The following is a 17,623-nucleotide window of genomic DNA, read 5'->3' as shown; positions in this document are numbered from 1 at the left end:
TTTTCATCTTTGGCACGGAGAACTCGACGCCTGTTTTTTCCATAAACTAGCTGAAATGTGGACTCATCTGACCACAGCACACGGTTCCAGTCTTTCGGTCCATCTGAGATGAACTCGGACCCAGAGAACTCGCTGGTGTTTCTGCATAGAGTTGATGTATGGCTTCCTCCTTGCGTAATACAGTTTCAAGTTGCATTTCTGGATGCAGCGATGGACTGGGTTGAGTGACAATGGTTTTCTGAAGTACTCCCGAGCCCAGGTGGCTATAATTGTCACAGTAGCATGACGGTTTCTTAGGCAGTGCCGCCTGAGGGCTCGAAGATCACGCACATTCAACAGTGGTTTCCGACCTTGCCCTTTACGCACTGAGATGTCTCTGAATTCTCTGAATCTTTTCACAATATTATGTACTGTAGATGTTGAAAGACCTAAATTCTCTGCAATCTTGCGTTGAGAAATGTTCCTTTTGAACTGACTAACAATTCTCTCATGAATTTTGGCACAAAGGGGTGAGCCACGACCCATCCTTGCTTGCAAAGACTGAGCCTTTGATGGACGCTACTTTTATACCCAGTCATGATACCTCACCCGCTATCAATTAGCCTGCTTAATGTGGAGTCTTCCAATCTGGTGTTACTTGAATATTCTGTGCACTTTTCAATCTTATTTTAACTCTGTCCCAATTTTTATTGAGTGTGTTGCAGCCATCAAATTCTACATTTGTGTATATTTACAAAATACAATTAAGTTGGTCAGTAAAACTATTGAAAATCTTTTCTTTGTACTTTTGTCAGTTAAATAAAGGTTCACGTGAATTAACATATCACAGATTTTTGTTTTTATTGCATTTTGGAAAATATCCCAACTTTTCTGGAAATGGGGTTTGTACATCCTGAAATGCTTTTTCTTCGCAACCATCCATGAAAACAGAGGAGTGCCCCCAAAGAATGAATGACAGTTATATGTTAGAACCCTAAAGTCCCCCCCAGCTCCCCTCCCTCTTGCACATAAGCAGCAGCAAGCAACGATCCTCCCTCCCCCCACTGGCAAAAATAAAGCATCGGCACCCGCCACCGAGCACTTAAGCGTGAGCAAAGCAACAACAAAGACACAGACTTGCAGTTACCTCAAAGACTACTTATTCACCATACTTGTTCGGCATACCACAGGCTCTCTCTCACTCCCTAATAAGGGAGAAAAAGGTGTCTCCGTTTCACAGCCAGAGGGAGACATAACAAGCAGCTCGCTGGTTTATGATGTTAAAAGTCTGTTGTGTTGTGTTGCGTTGCGTTGCTTTTTCTCAGCTCTGTGCCCAAGGATCTCGGGTCTCTGGGAACATAGCCTTAGATCTTCCATCTGCCACGACACACCAATCTGCCTGGACTCCGACCTTTGATCCGCCTATCTCCAGAGCCACGAGATCTTGGCCCTCTGAAGGCGAGCTGAGCTCTTAGGCTAAGCCCTTGGTGTGCTGAATAACAGCCAGTCATGAAACCCCGAGAGCGGGTCCCATTCCCGTAAAGAAAGCTAGTCAGCATGTAACTCCAGGTCAGGGTCTTCAAAAGAACCCTGAAAGAGTAAAATAGAGATATTAAAGATGGAAAGAGAGCTGTTTTTGAAGATGCAAGCAAAGGAGTCGCCGTTAGGCGCCATTAAACCTCCCAAGCTCCTCCCTATATGTTTGAAAATTGTGGAACTCTCAAATGCAGCTGGATATAGGTGTCCATTGCATGAGCTACATCTAATAATTTACATCCCCTTCACCCAGCCATTTTTTTCCCTGAGTCTTATTGCATAAGAATTTTATTCCTTCCAGTAAGATGGCAACATTTTCGCACACAGCAGCCTCTCGGGGACCAACTAAAGGTGCTTTTTCTCTTTGTTCAATGTGTTTTTTACAATCACAAGACAATTCTACTCCAAGAACTTCGGGTACTACCGGGCTACTCCATCAGTGAGCTGCTCATTGATTGGAGTAGCTGGATTGGTGCCGGCAGTGGACCAGGATGGCTAGGATGTTGGAGAAGGAGCCAGCCGAGGTGTCGAAGGTGCCAGCCAGGATGTCGAGAAAGGTGCCGGTCAGGATGTTGGAGGAGCTGACGTGGCTGCAGACTCTATTGCTGCCTGCAGCATATAGTATAACCGTGGGAGATTGTCTCAGACACTTCACTTGTGGTCACAAGACTCTGCTGGACAGTAATAACAGAAGTTGCCGCAGACCTGTTATCCTTATCTGGTGGCGCGACAGATGACATGGAAGTTGTGTAGCCTCAGTTGTAACGAGGACTAGGCCTCAAGCCATGGGTTTGCCTATTGCTGCAGACCAGGAGAGGAAATAGCAGAAGCAGTGGAGCGTGGCATCCTCAGTCGGTGGGGTCTGCCTTCCCGTGTTCAAGCAGTGGAATGACAGGCTGGATTGCGTGTGTCTGTACACTGCCTGGAGACTGTACCATCAATTACGGGATTTGTTGCTGAGTGTCTTAGACTATATATATATATATATATATATATATGTGTTTTTTTTTTGCCTGAATATGCTTCTTTGCTCACTATTTTGAATGTGCTATTTTGTTTGTTTTGCACCTTGGCCTCAGAGGAATGCTCTTTCGTTCACTGTATCTATTATGGTTGAACGATAGTTAAACTTGATTTGATTAGCCTGTCTCATTTGTTCTTATTGAGAATGATTACTGACTCTGTCGCCAACTGATTACTTAATATGTGTATTCTGTTTCCCTTTAGGAGCTATTAAAGGAGACGAGGAAGGAACACTGTTACAAAGCTGTTGAGCTCCTTCATAGTGTGTTTTGCTTGGACATGCAGCAAATCACCTTGGGTCTGCTGGGCCACATCCTGCCTGGGCTCCTGACCAATTCCTTAAAGTGGCAGATGCTCATGGATCCTCCTGGACGAGCTCTTGCCAAGTAATGTATTATCTTAATCATTCCCATTACTAAGTTGGTCATTTTCTTTTGTACTTTATTCTGATTGACGGCAGCAATTGTGGGCTTGTATTATAACTCACTAATGATATAGAATTACCAAGAATTATTAAAAACTTTTGTCATTTTTATAAACAGCTTTATTGTAATTAAGATAGGTGCTTTAAAAGAATTTGATTGAAAAGTAACCCAAGACATCTTTTTCAGGTTATGACTAGATACTGTAGTCAACCCTAATTCTGCTTTCATTGGCACAAACAAACTGTGAACTTTCCAGCTGGAATTTTCCTTCACCCAGAAATTTACCTCTAAGCATAATTTGGTACTGCAACATTGAATTACTGTTTCATTTAATTATTTAAATTACCAAATGAATAGATTTATTCTTCACACCAGTCTAAATTGCAGCATTCAGCTCTTGTTTGTGTTGTCACAGATTTGAAGATAAATAGCATGGAAATGGGACTTCAAGCCCAACTCACCCATACTGACAAGGTGCCTTCCTGATCTAGTCCCATCTGACATGTTATCCCTGTAAACCCTTTTTACCAATGAGCATATCCAAATGTCTTTTAAATGTGGTAATTGTACCCGCCTCTATCACTTCCTCTGGCAGCATGTTTCACATACCATCTGTATGGAATAACTTGCCCTTTGGATCCCCTTTAAATCTTCCCTCTCTCATTTTAAACCTGTGCCCTCTAGTTTGAGACTCCTCTACCCTGTGAGTGAGACTGTAACTATCCAATTTATGTATGCCCCTCTGTGCCCCACAGATGCTGCCTGACTTGATGAGTATTGACAGCCTTTCACAAACATGAGGAAATCTGCATATGCTTGAAATCCAAGCAACAAAGACAAAATGCTGGAGGAACTCAGCAGGCCAGGCAGCATCTTGTACCTAGGAATGGGGAATAGGGCAGTTAAGGTTCCAACCACCAAGTCTTAATGTCATGATTATATACCATGATATTATTTTTCCATCAGTTTAATTTCAGTTGTTGCTTCGTTGCTTGGTTATGGGAGAAATTCTTTGAATTTACCTATTTCCTCTGTTTAATGTAGGCTCTCTGTCTGGTGTGCTCTGAGCTCTCATTCCTCGCATAACAAGGGTCAGGCCACAGCCAAGCAGAGGAAAAGACATAGAGAAGATATTGAGGTAAGAGCAGTACCACTTCAACAGTAATATCCATCTATACAACACACACGAAGTGCCGGAGGAACTCAGCAGGTCAGGCATTATCTATGGGAAAGAGTAAACAGTCGACATTTTGGGCCGAGACCCTTCATCAGGACTGGAGAAAAAAGATGAGAAGTCAGAGTAAGAAAGTCGGGGGAGGGAAGGAAGAAATACAAGGTAGTAGGTGATAGCTGGAACTGGGAAGGGGAGAGGGGTGAAATAAAGAGCAGGGGAGTTGATTGGTGAAAGAGAAAGGGCTGGAGGAGGGGGGATCTGATGGAACAGGACAGAAGGCCATGGAAGAAAGGGCACCAGAGGGAGGTGATGGGTAGGTAAGGAGATAAGGTGAAAGAGGGGAATGGGAAATTGCGGAGGTCAGGGGAAGGGGCAGTTAAAGGAAGTTTGAGAAATCGATGTTCCTGCCATCAGGTTGGAGGCTACCCAGACAGAATATAAGGTGTTGCTCCTCCAACCTGAGTGTGGCTTCATTGGAGCAGTAGAGGAGGCCATGGACTGGCATCCATCTATATATTAGTCTTGTTGGGAAAATAGATCAGTAAAACCATTACTTAATCTATGACCACTAGAATTGATTATAAATTATGAAACTAATTCATGGAAATGGAATTTGTCCCAGAGAGAACAGGAACTTGATTAATAAAGCACCTTTCACTTCTTGGTGATATTCAAATTTGGATTGTGAATAATAACATACTTTTGGAGTGTAGATGCTCCTGAACCTTGACACACAGTAAGACTTTATAAATAGCATTGATTTAAGTGCTCAGATTTTTCTTTGTTATTAACGTGTGACCTTAATAACAGCAGCCTATGGAACCATCAGATCATTGGTTCCTCCCTTATGAGGGAAATGCAGCTTTATTTTAACATTATGTGCTGACTTTTTTTTCCATATAATGCAATATTGCAATGGAATGTCAATGTGTATTACATGAGATAGGGATGGATGTGACATGCACCATACCAGAAAGGGTTACACAGAGTTGAAGCACAAGGCACAGTTCAAGATTTGTGACCCTCAGTGTTTGCCTCAGCAAATGCCTCTTACATCGATCACTTTCATAGGTGATCTATTTTAAACAATCATTTGAAGCATAGAAAATACAGATGGGGGTTGGTGCCCATTTTGTGAGCCTCATATCTGACTTGTATATGGACTCCTGCATTGGTGTAGAAGTGCTTTCTGTATCTATCCATGCATTTTCTATGCTTCATTGTGCACTACGTATTTATCTTGTGATTTTAGCAGTCATTCGTCCATTAAAATCTCCATCCTGGCCTATATTGCAATGAAATTTTCTTATGGTTGGTGAAAAGTGCTAACATTACAATGAACCATTACAATTTGTCTACAACTCAACTCAAAAGTATAGAACTGCCTCCAATAAATTTCAAAAGAAAAGTGATCCTTCCACTTTGGTTTTAATCGGAACAGATTGGTGATAGCAACTGAAATGAGGTACATTTGAAATGCTAACTGTGTTGAATTAGACGTAATATTTTTCATGCAGCTTTCACAATTGATTTTAAACCAATCAGATAGCAGGAGTATTTCCACCTGAATCATTTGCTTTAATTGAAAAAAGGCCCTCTGTTGGTCGTTGTCGATCATAGATGTTGCATCCTAGCTGTCTAGGAAATGTATAATCAATAAATGGTGGCTTGGATAACTATTGGGCTTCTCTTTCCACAGGACTACATCAATTTATTTCCTTTGGATGACAGCCAGCCATCAAAACTGTTGCGATTGTTAAGTTCAAATGAAGAGGATCCAAATATCCTTTCTAGCCCTGGTAGGTGCTCTTGACTTAAATCATTTCCCAGCCTAGTGAAAAGCAGTGAGCATCAGATATATATGGATGTGATGTTATGTTGTTTTACAGCTTACCGTCTGGAAAGATTTCTGGGTAGAAGTCAAATTTGAAATCAAGTTTGTTTTGAGCAATACTATAAAATATAAGACAGCACATCTTGGCAGCAGGAGCTCCGCAAATTTAGGATTTGCGATTCTAAGGACCTTGCGTTTTCTTTCACAGAGTCATTACTAAAGACTATATGTAATACTTGGTTAATTGGATGTGTGTGGGTGTATGTTAATTGCAGTTGGCAGGTATAGTAAATATGAAACTGTTGACCTGAGAGAATGGAAGGTGCCTAGATAGTAATCACCCTGCCAGTGATTCAGTGGTTTACTTTGCATAAAGTTTAATTTTTAAGCACAATGTTCATTTTTATTTTCGATTAGTTAGAATCTGCTCCGTATCAGCATTTCCATATTTCAGTCTCTTAAGAAATAGAAGGAGTAAACCATTCAGCCCCTACCAAATCGCCTTAGATCCAGATGATGAAAATGCATTGTATCCACAGCGACTAGGTAACTGGAATTCCAAATTGGCCTTGGCCATATAAGACAAAGGTTAGTGGTGGACGGGTGTTGTGTTGGCTGGAGATCAGTGACCAGTCATGTTCCTCAGGGATCTTACATTTTGATGCAAGAAGTATTGTAGAAAAGATGGGTGATAGTGCTGAAGATGAGGTGGCTGTTTTATAAACGGAGGCAAAATGTAGTGAGGAGAAGCAGTTGATAGGACAAAATTGTAGTCAACAGGATGAGTTGCAGTGTAAAAAAGCAGACAAAATCGATAAGGGTGAATAACAGGACTGAAGGTGTTGTATTTGAATGCACGCAGTATACGAATAAAGTAGATAAACTTGTAGCACAGTTGCAGATTAGCGTGTGTGGTGTTGTAGGCATCACCAAATCATGGCTGAAAGAAAATTATAGTGGGAGTTTAATATCCAAGGATACACTTTGTATTGAAAGATCAGGCAGGAAGGCAGAGGGAGTGGCATCGCTCTGTTGGTAAAAAATGCAATTACAAAGTTTGTATATCATTTACATGGCATCAAAGGTTACGATGAGAAGGCTAGGAAATGGGGTTGAGGAGGAGAAAAAAAGGATCAGCCATGATTAAATGGCGATGCAGAGTCAATGGGCCAAATAGCCTAATTCTGCTCCTATGTCTTGTGGCCTATCATTAAAAAGAGATGACATAGGGTTGGAAGGTGTTGAATCATTATGCATAGAGCTAAGAAACTGCAAGAGTAAAAACACCCTGATGGGAGACAGTCCCCCAAACAGTAGTAAGGATGTGGTCTACAAATTACAACAGGAGATAGAAAATGCATGCCAAAAGGGCAATGTTACAGTGGGGATTTCAATATGCTGGTAGATTGGGAAAATCAGGTTGGTGCTATATTCTAGGAGGGGACATTTCTAGAATGTCAACGAGATGGTATTTCAGAGCAACTCGTGGTTGAGCCCACTAAGGAATCAGCTGTACTGGATTGGGTGTTGTGCAATGAACTGGAATTGATTAAAGAGCTTAAAGGTAAAAGAACTCTTAGGGGCAAGTGATCATAATATGATCAAATTCATCGTGCAATTTGAGAAGGAGAAGCTAAAGTCAGATGTATCAGTATCACAATGGAGTAAGGGAATTACAAAGGCATGAGAGAGGAGTTGGCCAGAATTGATTGGAAAAGAACACTAGCAGAGATGGCAGCAGAGCTGCAGATGATATGGAAATAGGTGGACGGTCAGGTAGTTTTGAGGAAGTAGAGAGACTACAGAAGGACTTAGATTAGGAGAATGGGCAAAGAAATGGCAGATGGAATACAGTGTCAGAAAGTGTATGGTCATGCACTTTGGTAGAAAAAATGCAGGGGGTGACTATTTTCTAAATTTTCTAAATGGAGAGACTTTATATTGAGTACAAAGGAGATGTATATCTCCTTATTGTCCAACCTTTCCCTCCAGTTCTCATTGATAGGTTGGACTGGTTGTTCATTTATACTTCCTGGAAGTATAGCCATAAGCACGATGCTATTACAGCTCTGGTTTTCCAAGTTTGGAACTCAGTTCCAACACTGTCGGTAAGGAGTTTGTGCATTTTCCCTGTGTGACCGGGTTTCCTCCCACAGTCCAAAGACGTACTGGTTAGGTGGTTAATCGGTCGTTGTAAATTGTCCTTTGATTAGGCTAGTGTTAAATAAGTGGTTTGCTGGGCGGTGTATATCCAAATAAAAATGAAATAAATAGCTGTCTGCCAAGCTTGAATGTTAATCACAATTTCTGCCCCTCGGTTAATTTAACTTCCATCATCAGGCATATCAACTTATGGATGACTCAGTTCCAAAGAATTTGAGCTTTATTTCTTTCTCACTCTTCCATGAATATGTTGAAATATGATGACAATTCAGTTTTCCTTTTTTAATCTTCCCTTTTATGGTTTAGTTAGCTATCAGGGCTCCAGCCATTTGTTATATTTTTCTGTTTCTCTCACATTACTTATGTGTATTTTATAATTATTTTAACATATAATCTTCAGGTGACCGTTCAATGAGCAGCTCACTTTCGGCCTCTCAGCTTCATAACATAAACATGAGAGATCCCTTGAAAAGAGTATTGGGTAAGTTATCAATGTTCACTCAAACGCATTCAGGTGTGTGTTGTTTATACGCTTAGATGCAGGGTTGTATTTAATTCTGATTAAATCACATTGGGATATTCAAATAGTCCAAAAGATGCTGTCTTGGTTCCTTCTTTGGAATCTAGATTTTAAATTTGTCTTCATATTACTTTACCCAGTATCCAGATATTCTGCCGAATTACGGATACCTATTTTTTGCTATTTCATTACAAAGAATATTGAAATTGTGATATACTGGTAAGCTGATTCTTTATTTCAAATGGAGTTTCTCGGAAATCATTATTTAAATTTGATACTGAAGTGATCTTTCTGATGAGTTATGTAATCAACAATAGGACAAAAACTGACAAAAGGAAGAAGTTAAGCAATGTTTGAGAGGTCATTGTTGAGTATCATATTTATTCAGTGGGAGCTTGCAACTGACAGGGACACCAAAGGGGAAACTGCTTTGCTTCATTACGCAGTTAGATGGATATATAAAATAAAGGTTTTTACATAAAATAAAACAGAAAGAGATTGTGGTGGTACTTATTGCTAAACTGATATCACAATATTATTTGACAAAAAAATCATTGGAACAAATTTCTGCAGATTGGAAGTCCATAGAATTAAAAAGGGATTTTTTAATATATATTTTGAACTTTTTGAGGAAAGAAATTGACCACAAAGCCCTCTAGAAATTCCAAAGCATTGTATAGCTGACTAATTGCATTTATAATTATTCCCTTTGGTAAAAGTTGAAACCATTGTGTAAGGTGCCATGCAGAACAATAAGATAAATAGTCCAGAAGAAGCGTCTTGACTGAAACATCGACTCAACACTCACAATACGGTGGAGGAACTCAGCAGGTCGGGCAGCATCAGTGGAAACGATGAGTCAACATCTCCACTGATGCTGCCCGACCTGCTGAGTTCCTCCAACGTATTGTGAGTGTTGCTTTGATCCCAGCATCTGCAGATTTTTTGTGCTTATGAAACATCGACTCTTTGTTCATTTCCATAGATGCTAACTGGCTTGCTAAGTTCCTTCAGCATTTTGTGTACATTGCTTTGGATTTCCAGCATCTGCAGACTTTCTCATGTTTAAATGGTTGCTAGTTTTATTTCACTTCGATAAGGAGAAGTTTGTCAGAGCACTTGAAAATCAATGCTCTTTTTCCAGATAACACCACAGAATATTTAGGATTCACTGGTACAGAAAGTATAGATTGGCTTATGGAGGTTGTCTATGCGATCTTTTTATAATGGTCCTGCCATCTCTTAATAATTAGGAGAGAAGTTCCCATGCTGTTAATTGCTATTCACTCCATTTTGATATTTGGTGAAATCTGAGCTCAGTGAAGCACATTTTGAATACACATCCTCTTGGGAGTCAGTGATCATCTTGTACACGAAGAGCCAGATCAATAGACATACAGTTTTAAGAGCATTTGAAGCATATTAAATGACTTCTAGTACGAGTCAAAGTTTTAAAAATTGCAGCACATTGTGTTTGGGACGTACTCAAGTAACATTGAAAAATAACAATTGAACATTATTTCTATTTGGTTGCAAGTAGATCAGTCATGCTTGGCTTGACTGCAACTCACATTTGCCTCTCACTGAATGCTGCTAGTTACATTTAATATTTGCAGTCCTCACTGCTTTTCTGCTGTGAACATTTCATAAGCCCCATCTCCCCAGCCATACTGGCATGACCTTATGTGAGCTTGTGCTGTAAGAAGGCTTTTCTTACTGTTTCTAAATTTACTTATTGTAACACAAAATGAATATAGGCTACTCATTCAGTCCAAGCTGGTTGCAGGAAAGATTAATCCCCTACTCACCCACCTTCCCCCATCACCTGCCAGATTGTACTCTTTCCCCTCCCCTCCACCACCTTCTTCTGGCTTCTTCCCCCTTTTCAGTCCTGATAAAAGTCTGGACCCAAAACATCGACTGTTTATTCTCCTGCATAGATGCTGCCTGACTTGCTAAGTTCCTCCAACATTTTGTGTGTGTTACTCTGCATTTCCAGTATCTGCAGAATCTCTTGTGTTTAATCCTATCTGTTCTATTTCCACCTTATTATAGCCCTATAACTTATTCTGTCTTGTATGCCAATCAATTCCTATGTGATTATTTTGCCACTTACACTGATTTGGATAACTTACAGTAGCTAATTTCCAGTTAACCCAAAGTGTTAGGGATGTGGTCACAGGGAGAATGTACAAACTCTACAAGCAACGCCCAAGGTCAGGACCTTTCCAGTCAAGATGGCGCCAAGCTATGATTTCCACCAATGTTGTGGCTCAAACTTGGTTGTTTTTTTTTAACTACTCATAGGGATAGTTTTGGGGGAAGCACTGGGAGATAGGGAATCCGTTAGGGTTTAGGGATGGGGATGATGGGGAGTTAGAGATCAGGGCTATGAAATGAAGAGACTGGGCAGGTATTCCGCAGTTGAATGTCAGCAATCCTGGAGGCACTGAGGAGACCAGTGATCCCCTTGTTAGTGAGTCATAGTCCCAGATTGTAGGTCAGTATGGGTGGCAAGTCCTGGGTACAAAGTCATAAAAGTGGGTACCCCCACCCCCAGGTTACCGGGGTCATGCAAGTCCAGAAGTCAAGGCCCAAAGCTCAAACAAGGTCCATACAAGTATGGAAGTCGAAGGTCAAACCCATGATTGGCAAGTCCTGGAGTCAATACGCCGACATCAGTGAAGTCTGGCAAAGCCAGAAATCAATGTTCAGAGCACAGCAAGTCCGAAGGTAGAAGCCCTGAGGGTCAAAGACTAATGGTAGAGACCTGGAGGAGTCACCAGGCTCAGAGGTCTGTGCAAGTCTGGAAGTCGAGGCTTGAAGGTCAAAACCATGATCGGCAAGTCCTGTGGCGAAGTCTGAAGTTGAAGGCCTGATATCTGAGAGCCTGGGGACAAGGCCTGGAGACCCGGAGTCCTGGGGTTGGAGGCCTGTCTGTGTGTATGAAGGGGTGGGTGAAAAGAGGACTTGTTTTGTGGTTCTGCTGAACATCGTGGGCATGCTATGTTGGCGGGAATGTGTAACACCTGTGAGCTAAGGATAAAGAGCCAGATGTACATCCATTTCTATTTTATTCAGCTGATAGAAATCTAAAGCATGTTAAGGTGGTGTTATAGTGGAGAGTCTTTCAGATTCAACAAAATGTGAAATGTTCCTCCACTGACGCTGCTGAATATTCATTAAAAGCTGGCCAAGACAAGGTGGAGGCGTGGAGCACTAACTTTCTCAACTTCCTTTTCAGCAAACTTGTTCCTCTTGATTTCCTCAATCCTGAGCTCAAAGGTGGCTGGTCCACACACCCAGTTTGTCCAGTGGTTTATGGAAGAATGCGTAGAATGCTTGGACCAAGGAAGCCGTGGTAGCATTCTCCAGTTCATGCCTTTTACCATGGTAAGTCAATTCTTCAGATTGGTTGATATCCAGATATAAATGAGTGCATAAATTATTTGTAGATCTTTCTGCGTGCTCAATGTTTAGCTTTGAATGCTATAAAACAGGCATGTATAACTAACAAATCACAAACACAAAATCTATAAATGCTGGAAATCCAAAGCAACACACAAAATGCTGGAGGAGCTCAGAAGGTCAGGCAGCATCTATGGAAAAGTGTCCAACAGTCGACATTTATGACCAGAACCCTTCTTCAGGACTGAGAAGATGGGGGGAGATGCCTGAATTAAAAAATTGGGAGAGGGGAAAGGAAGAAGGTGATGGGTGAAGCCAGGTGGGTGGAAAAGGTTAATTAAGGGCTGGAGAAGAAAGAATCTGACAGGAGAGGAGAGTGGACAATAGGAGAAAGGGAAGGAAGAGGGAACCCAGGGGAAAGTAATAGGCAGGTGAGTAGTAGTAAAAGGTCAGGATGGGGAATGGGGGGGGGGTGGATTTTGTTCACCGGAAGGAGAAATTGATATTCATGCCATCAGGTTGGAGGGTACCTAACAAGAATATAAGGTGTTGGCCCTCCTCCCTGAGGGTGGCCTCATCTTGGTACAAGAAGGGGCCATGGATTGACATGTCGGAAAGGGAATGGGAATCGGAATTAAAATGTTTAGCCACTGGGAAATCCTGCTTGCAGTGGATGGTGCGGAGTTGCTTACCAAAGTGATCCCCCAATTTACAATGGGTCTCACCAACGTAGAGGAGACTCCATCAAGAGCACTGGATAGACAACCCCAGCAGATTCACAAGTGAAGTGTTGCCTCACCGGGAAGGACTGAAACTAGTCCTTTTATTTTTGTGAAACTCACTCTATGGTGCTGAATCAGGTTCAGTCATATGCTATCTTGTGAAAATGGTTAAACAGCTGTGGTCCTCACGTTAGCTTTGTTTAAGGGATCATTATTCAGACTATCCTTTCAATATTAATTCAGAACGAAGTGTTTGCTGATGATTGTTACATTCTATTCACACTACATGCCATATGTCCTCATTATAGAACAAGAAAGAAATATAAGCTTGAATTTCCAAAGGAACAAAATGTTTGTGAACTAATTGTGTAATTGTGAAAATTTTCCTGGAACCCTCATGGGAAAGTATCACCTTCTTGCTAATTTAATGCCTTGTCTCTCCTTTATTGAAAATGGTTCTAAGATAGCTTTGAATAGATAACTAATTTGAAGGGTCAATAATACAGCTGTTTGTAGTATTGCTCTATTTTGCCCTATTCTCTACTGAAGGCAAAGTTTTGCTATGTTGTGGGTGCCCCGACTATATCCTGTTCTTCACAAGGGGACTCTTTTCAGTCTTAAGTATACAGAGTTAGAGAGGGTTAACATTTCAGATTATTGATTAATGGTTCAGAACTAACTGCACAATCCTGTTTGGCACTTTAGTGGATGAAAAATATACTGCTGAACATGCTTTTTTTCATCAGAGGTTTAAACCCAGACCATGCCTGTCCTCTTGGATAGTTACATAAATGATCCAAAGAGAATCAGATCGGTTCTCCAGTGTCAACAACTATTGCTCAACTAATACCCAAAAAATGATTATTTGTAATTGTGTTTATTTATACTTGTGTACCTACTGGCTAACAAATTCAAACTTGCCTAATTGGCTGTAAAATAAAAATGATAAAGCTTTGAGTGTTTTATTGTAAAAGGTGCAATATGATTGTGAATTTGTTGTTTTTAAGTTACCCCATACTTGTTTTTAGTATAATATTGCAAAACTAGATGACTTCTGTTTAAATATGAATGTGACATGCAATATTATATTTAATTATATTGTACCATTAAGTAATGAATGTTTTTTGGAATATAATTTCTTGTCTAGAAATTGCAAACAGGGCTAGATTTTCAAAAAAAATGAAGCTACAATATAATACAAGCCTCCAACCTAATGGCATGAACATTAACTTCTCTAACTTCCGCTAATGCCCCACCTCCCCCTCGTACCCCATCCGTTATTTATTTATAGACACACATTCTTTCTCTTTCTCTCTCTCTCTCTCTCTCTCTCTCTCTCTCTCCTTTTTCTCCCTCTGTCCCTCTGACTATACCCCTTGCCCATCCTCTGGGTCCCCCACCCCACCTTTTCCTTCTCTATGTGCCTCCTGTCCCATGATCCTCTCATATCCCTTTTGCCAATCACCTGTCCAGCTCTTGGCTCCATCCCTCCCCCTCCTGTCTTCTCCTATCATTTTGGATCTCCCCCTCCCCCTCCAACTTTCAAATCCCTTACTCACTCTTCCTTCAGTTAGTCCTGACGAAGGGTCTCGGCCTGAAACGTCGACTGCAGCTCTTCCTAGAGATGCTGCCTGGCCTGCTGTGTTCACCAGCAACTTTGATGTGTGAAACTACAATATATAACTGTATTTAGTTGATCTTTGTAAACAAAAGAACTTAAGTCATGTAGCCAGTTAAGGCTTCTTAAGTAAAATCTAATGCAAATTTCAGAATGAGTCGTTGCATCTCAGTATCACTTACAATTCAGATGCTCTTTGTGTTTGATTGCACTGTGCATATTTTTTTCTAAAACAGGTTTCTGAGCTCATGAAATTGCCTGCTCTATCCAAACCAAAGACTGTGCTAGCGATAACTGATCTGGGTCTCCCTCTGGGACGCAGGGTTGCTGCAAAGGCGATCGCTGCACTTTAAAGGTTAGTTGTTGAGTCTCCAGGCCTAGTTTGGTATAGAGTAATCGTGTGTTGATAAATCCTGTTGCATGCATGTAATGCTGTGGACTTGTATTTGTGTAAGAACTTAAATAGAAGCAGATGTAGGTATAGAGACTAGTGAGCCTATTCTACTTGTAGTAAGATTAAGGCTGATCTTTGTCACCTGATTAACATTTCCTTCAATTCTCTCACTATTGAGAAGCCAATCAATCTCAGTATCAGAAGCACTTAAACACTAACCATTCACAACACTCTCCATTTTGGTGTGGAATGTCTAAAACTAGAGAGCTAAAGGATAAAGAGCCAATAAATCTTGTCGATCTCTGCTGCAAAACTAAAGCTACACACAGTACTCCATTTGTGAGGTGTCATGGTGTTGCTGCTAGTAAGAGTTATGCCTCTCAGCCCCAGACATAGGTTCAACCTGACATCAAATGCTATGTTGACACAATCTCCCTGTGACTTGTAGGTTTCCTCCTACATCCCCAAGGCATGCAGGTTGGTTCTTTGGCAATATAAATTAGTAGGTAGAATCTGGTAGCATTAAAGAGGACGTGTAGAGAATTAATAATAGGATTAATGCTGGTTTAGTGTAAATGGTTGATTAGTGGTAGACATGAACTTGATGGGCTGAATGGCAAGTTTCCATGACCAAAGTCTGGTAAAATTTCAATATCTTCCTTACTTTTGCAATTCAGTGTTTCCACAGTAAAGGCCAGATTATCATTTGCTTTCCTAAATGTGTATTTGCATATTTTGTTCCTGTATCTTATGACCCAACACACCATCATCTATTATCTTCTCGCAATTGCTATTCCTGTAACCAAAGAGAAACCTCACACTTCATATGCTATCTTGCCATTTGCTTAATCTATCATCTTTTTGCAGACATTTTGCGTCCTCAGTTTCCCTTGTGGGCCGTAAGTAAACAGATGGCTATCAACGGACATAGATATCAATGTTAACTTTGATGCATTTTCATCTGAGTCATTAATATAAGCTGTGATGAACTGAAGATACCAGGACTGATCCCACAAGTAAAACTGTGAATCTAAAAATAACATTTATTCTTATGTTGCTTTCTGTCCTTCAACCAATCAGCTATCCATGGGTAATATATTAGTTCTCTAGTTCTGTGATCCTTACTTTATGATTAGTGACTATCTATTTAAATTCATGCCCTTGTTACTACCGCATACTTTTAAACTAAGAAATTAACACAGCAGAGCAGAAAAGAAAGTTTGAGAGCAACTGTGGCAAAAATTCAAGGTCAATTTTTTCATTGAATTGCATATTTAGGAACAATTTTACTGTCTGGTCAGATCAGGTAACCACAGATTCCCTGCTAGAGTTTGATTAGTCATTTGCTTACAACTTATCTGTGATGACAGATGTAAAAATGTTGAGGTTTGTGGAGCTCATTATAAATTCTAGGTTTATGGACGACCTAGATATTCTGGTCAGTGACAAATGGCCACTCTCACTACTGTTCTTTCTGCTAAACATGCACTTATTTAATCATATCCTGCAGCTTGAATCTGTTGGACGAAGATATCCATATCCTTGGTGGCCAGGGCTTGGAACAAAGGGCTCAGTTACCCAGATGAGGCACTCCATGGGCTTCGTTGGACCAAGCTCCATACAAGAAACAGTTGGAAAAAGAATTCTGGCAATTGGCTAAGCCATGCCTCCTGGCTTAGCCTGCAGCTAAACTCGTCAAAAGCTATGAATATTTCTAAATGACTCTGATATTCAGAAATGCTAATCATGTATTAAAGTCATTTTTAAATTTTTTTTACTAAAGTAAATCATGTAAATTCATTTAAAATGAGAGAAAAAAAATAAATTGTTGTGTCCAGTTACTTTAATATCTTTTCATTGTTGCCATTCCTCTATACTGCAATGTCTGTCCTGGGTGATTGTCATAATTTTATACAGAGCTACCAAACAGGCCTTTTGGTCCAGATGGTCCATGCCAACAGTGTTGCCCAAAGAACTGATCCCATCTGCCTGTGTTTGGCCCATTACCCTTTGATATCCGTCCCTCTGTACTCGGCACAATGACAATAAAGTTGAATCTAATCTAATCTAATCTAATCAACCTCTATTTCTGGCAGCTCATTTCAAATATGCACCATCCTTTGTGTGAAGGAACTGCTCCTGATGCCCCCTTTAAATCTCTTGTCTCTGATCTTGTTTTATAACACCCCCCTCCATGGGGAAAAGGGCTATGTACTTGTACCTTGGTTTCAAGGTTGTCAAGCCGAGGAGTGGTAGTGGGGACAAGCTCCCACTACCTAAAGGTGCTCCTCATGGCATGCGCCTCAAATAGCCTCTGGCAACTAAGCCCAACTCCTGGCCTTCTCATGTGGCTTAGCCTCTAAGCCTGGCAGAACTGTTTCTACTGACAGGAGAAGGGGCGAAGATGGGTCCTGGCGCCTTAAAACCAGTGCTTCGGGTGGATGGATCTCGTCAGCCTGGGAAGGCAGTCCATCTAAGAGAGGGAAAACTCTGGTTTCAAACCTCCGCTGCCTTGTGGCCATACTTACTCATGGGAAAGGCTTCGGGAGTAAACCCTGAGGACAAATCCGGAGCTGGAGTTCCTAAGGCAGTCCGACGTTGCCTTCAACCTTGTTCTGGCAACTCCTGCGATGACACTGGTGCCAAGCTGTATCGGCCCTTGCCCTTCCCTTGTCGATGTCGTGGAGAGGGGAGACTTGCAGCATGGGTAACTGCCGATCTTCCATAAAACCTTGCCCAGGCCTGCGCCCTGGAACTTTCCAGGCGCAGATCTGTGGTCTTGCGAGACTAACGGATGCCACCACTTGTACCTTGTCCATGCCCCTCA

General features: G+C 41.1%; 1 protein-coding gene across 4 annotated transcripts in view; it reads left to right on the top strand.

Annotated features, from left to right (window-relative positions):
• med24 (mediator complex subunit 24) overlaps positions 1–16,637 on the top strand; it is a 74,843-nt gene extending 58,206 nt beyond the window's left edge. For all 4 annotated transcript variants that reach the window (XM_063036944.1, XM_063036946.1, XM_063036943.1 and 1 more), the window contains 7 exons: positions 2,743–2,924; positions 4,008–4,101; positions 5,837–5,936; positions 8,535–8,615; positions 11,899–12,047; positions 14,639–14,757; positions 16,307–16,637. In XM_063036944.1, the coding sequence (XP_062893014.1) occupies positions 2,743–2,924; positions 4,008–4,101; positions 5,837–5,936; positions 8,535–8,615; positions 11,899–12,047; positions 14,639–14,755 (723 nt within the window). In that variant the 3' untranslated portion in view covers positions 14,756–14,757; positions 16,307–16,637. The remainder of the gene's footprint in view (positions 1–2,742; positions 2,925–4,007; positions 4,102–5,836; positions 5,937–8,534; positions 8,616–11,898; positions 12,048–14,638; positions 14,758–16,306) is intronic.
• The last annotated feature ends 986 nt before the right edge of the window (positions 16,638–17,623 follow it).

The sequence above is a fragment of the Mobula hypostoma genome, chromosome X1, assembly GCF_963921235.1.
Source record: "Mobula hypostoma chromosome X1, sMobHyp1.1, whole genome shotgun sequence".
Classification (NCBI taxonomy): Eukaryota; Metazoa; Chordata; class Chondrichthyes; order Myliobatiformes; family Myliobatidae; genus Mobula; species Mobula hypostoma.
This window is presented reverse-complemented; position numbering and strand designations above follow the sequence as displayed.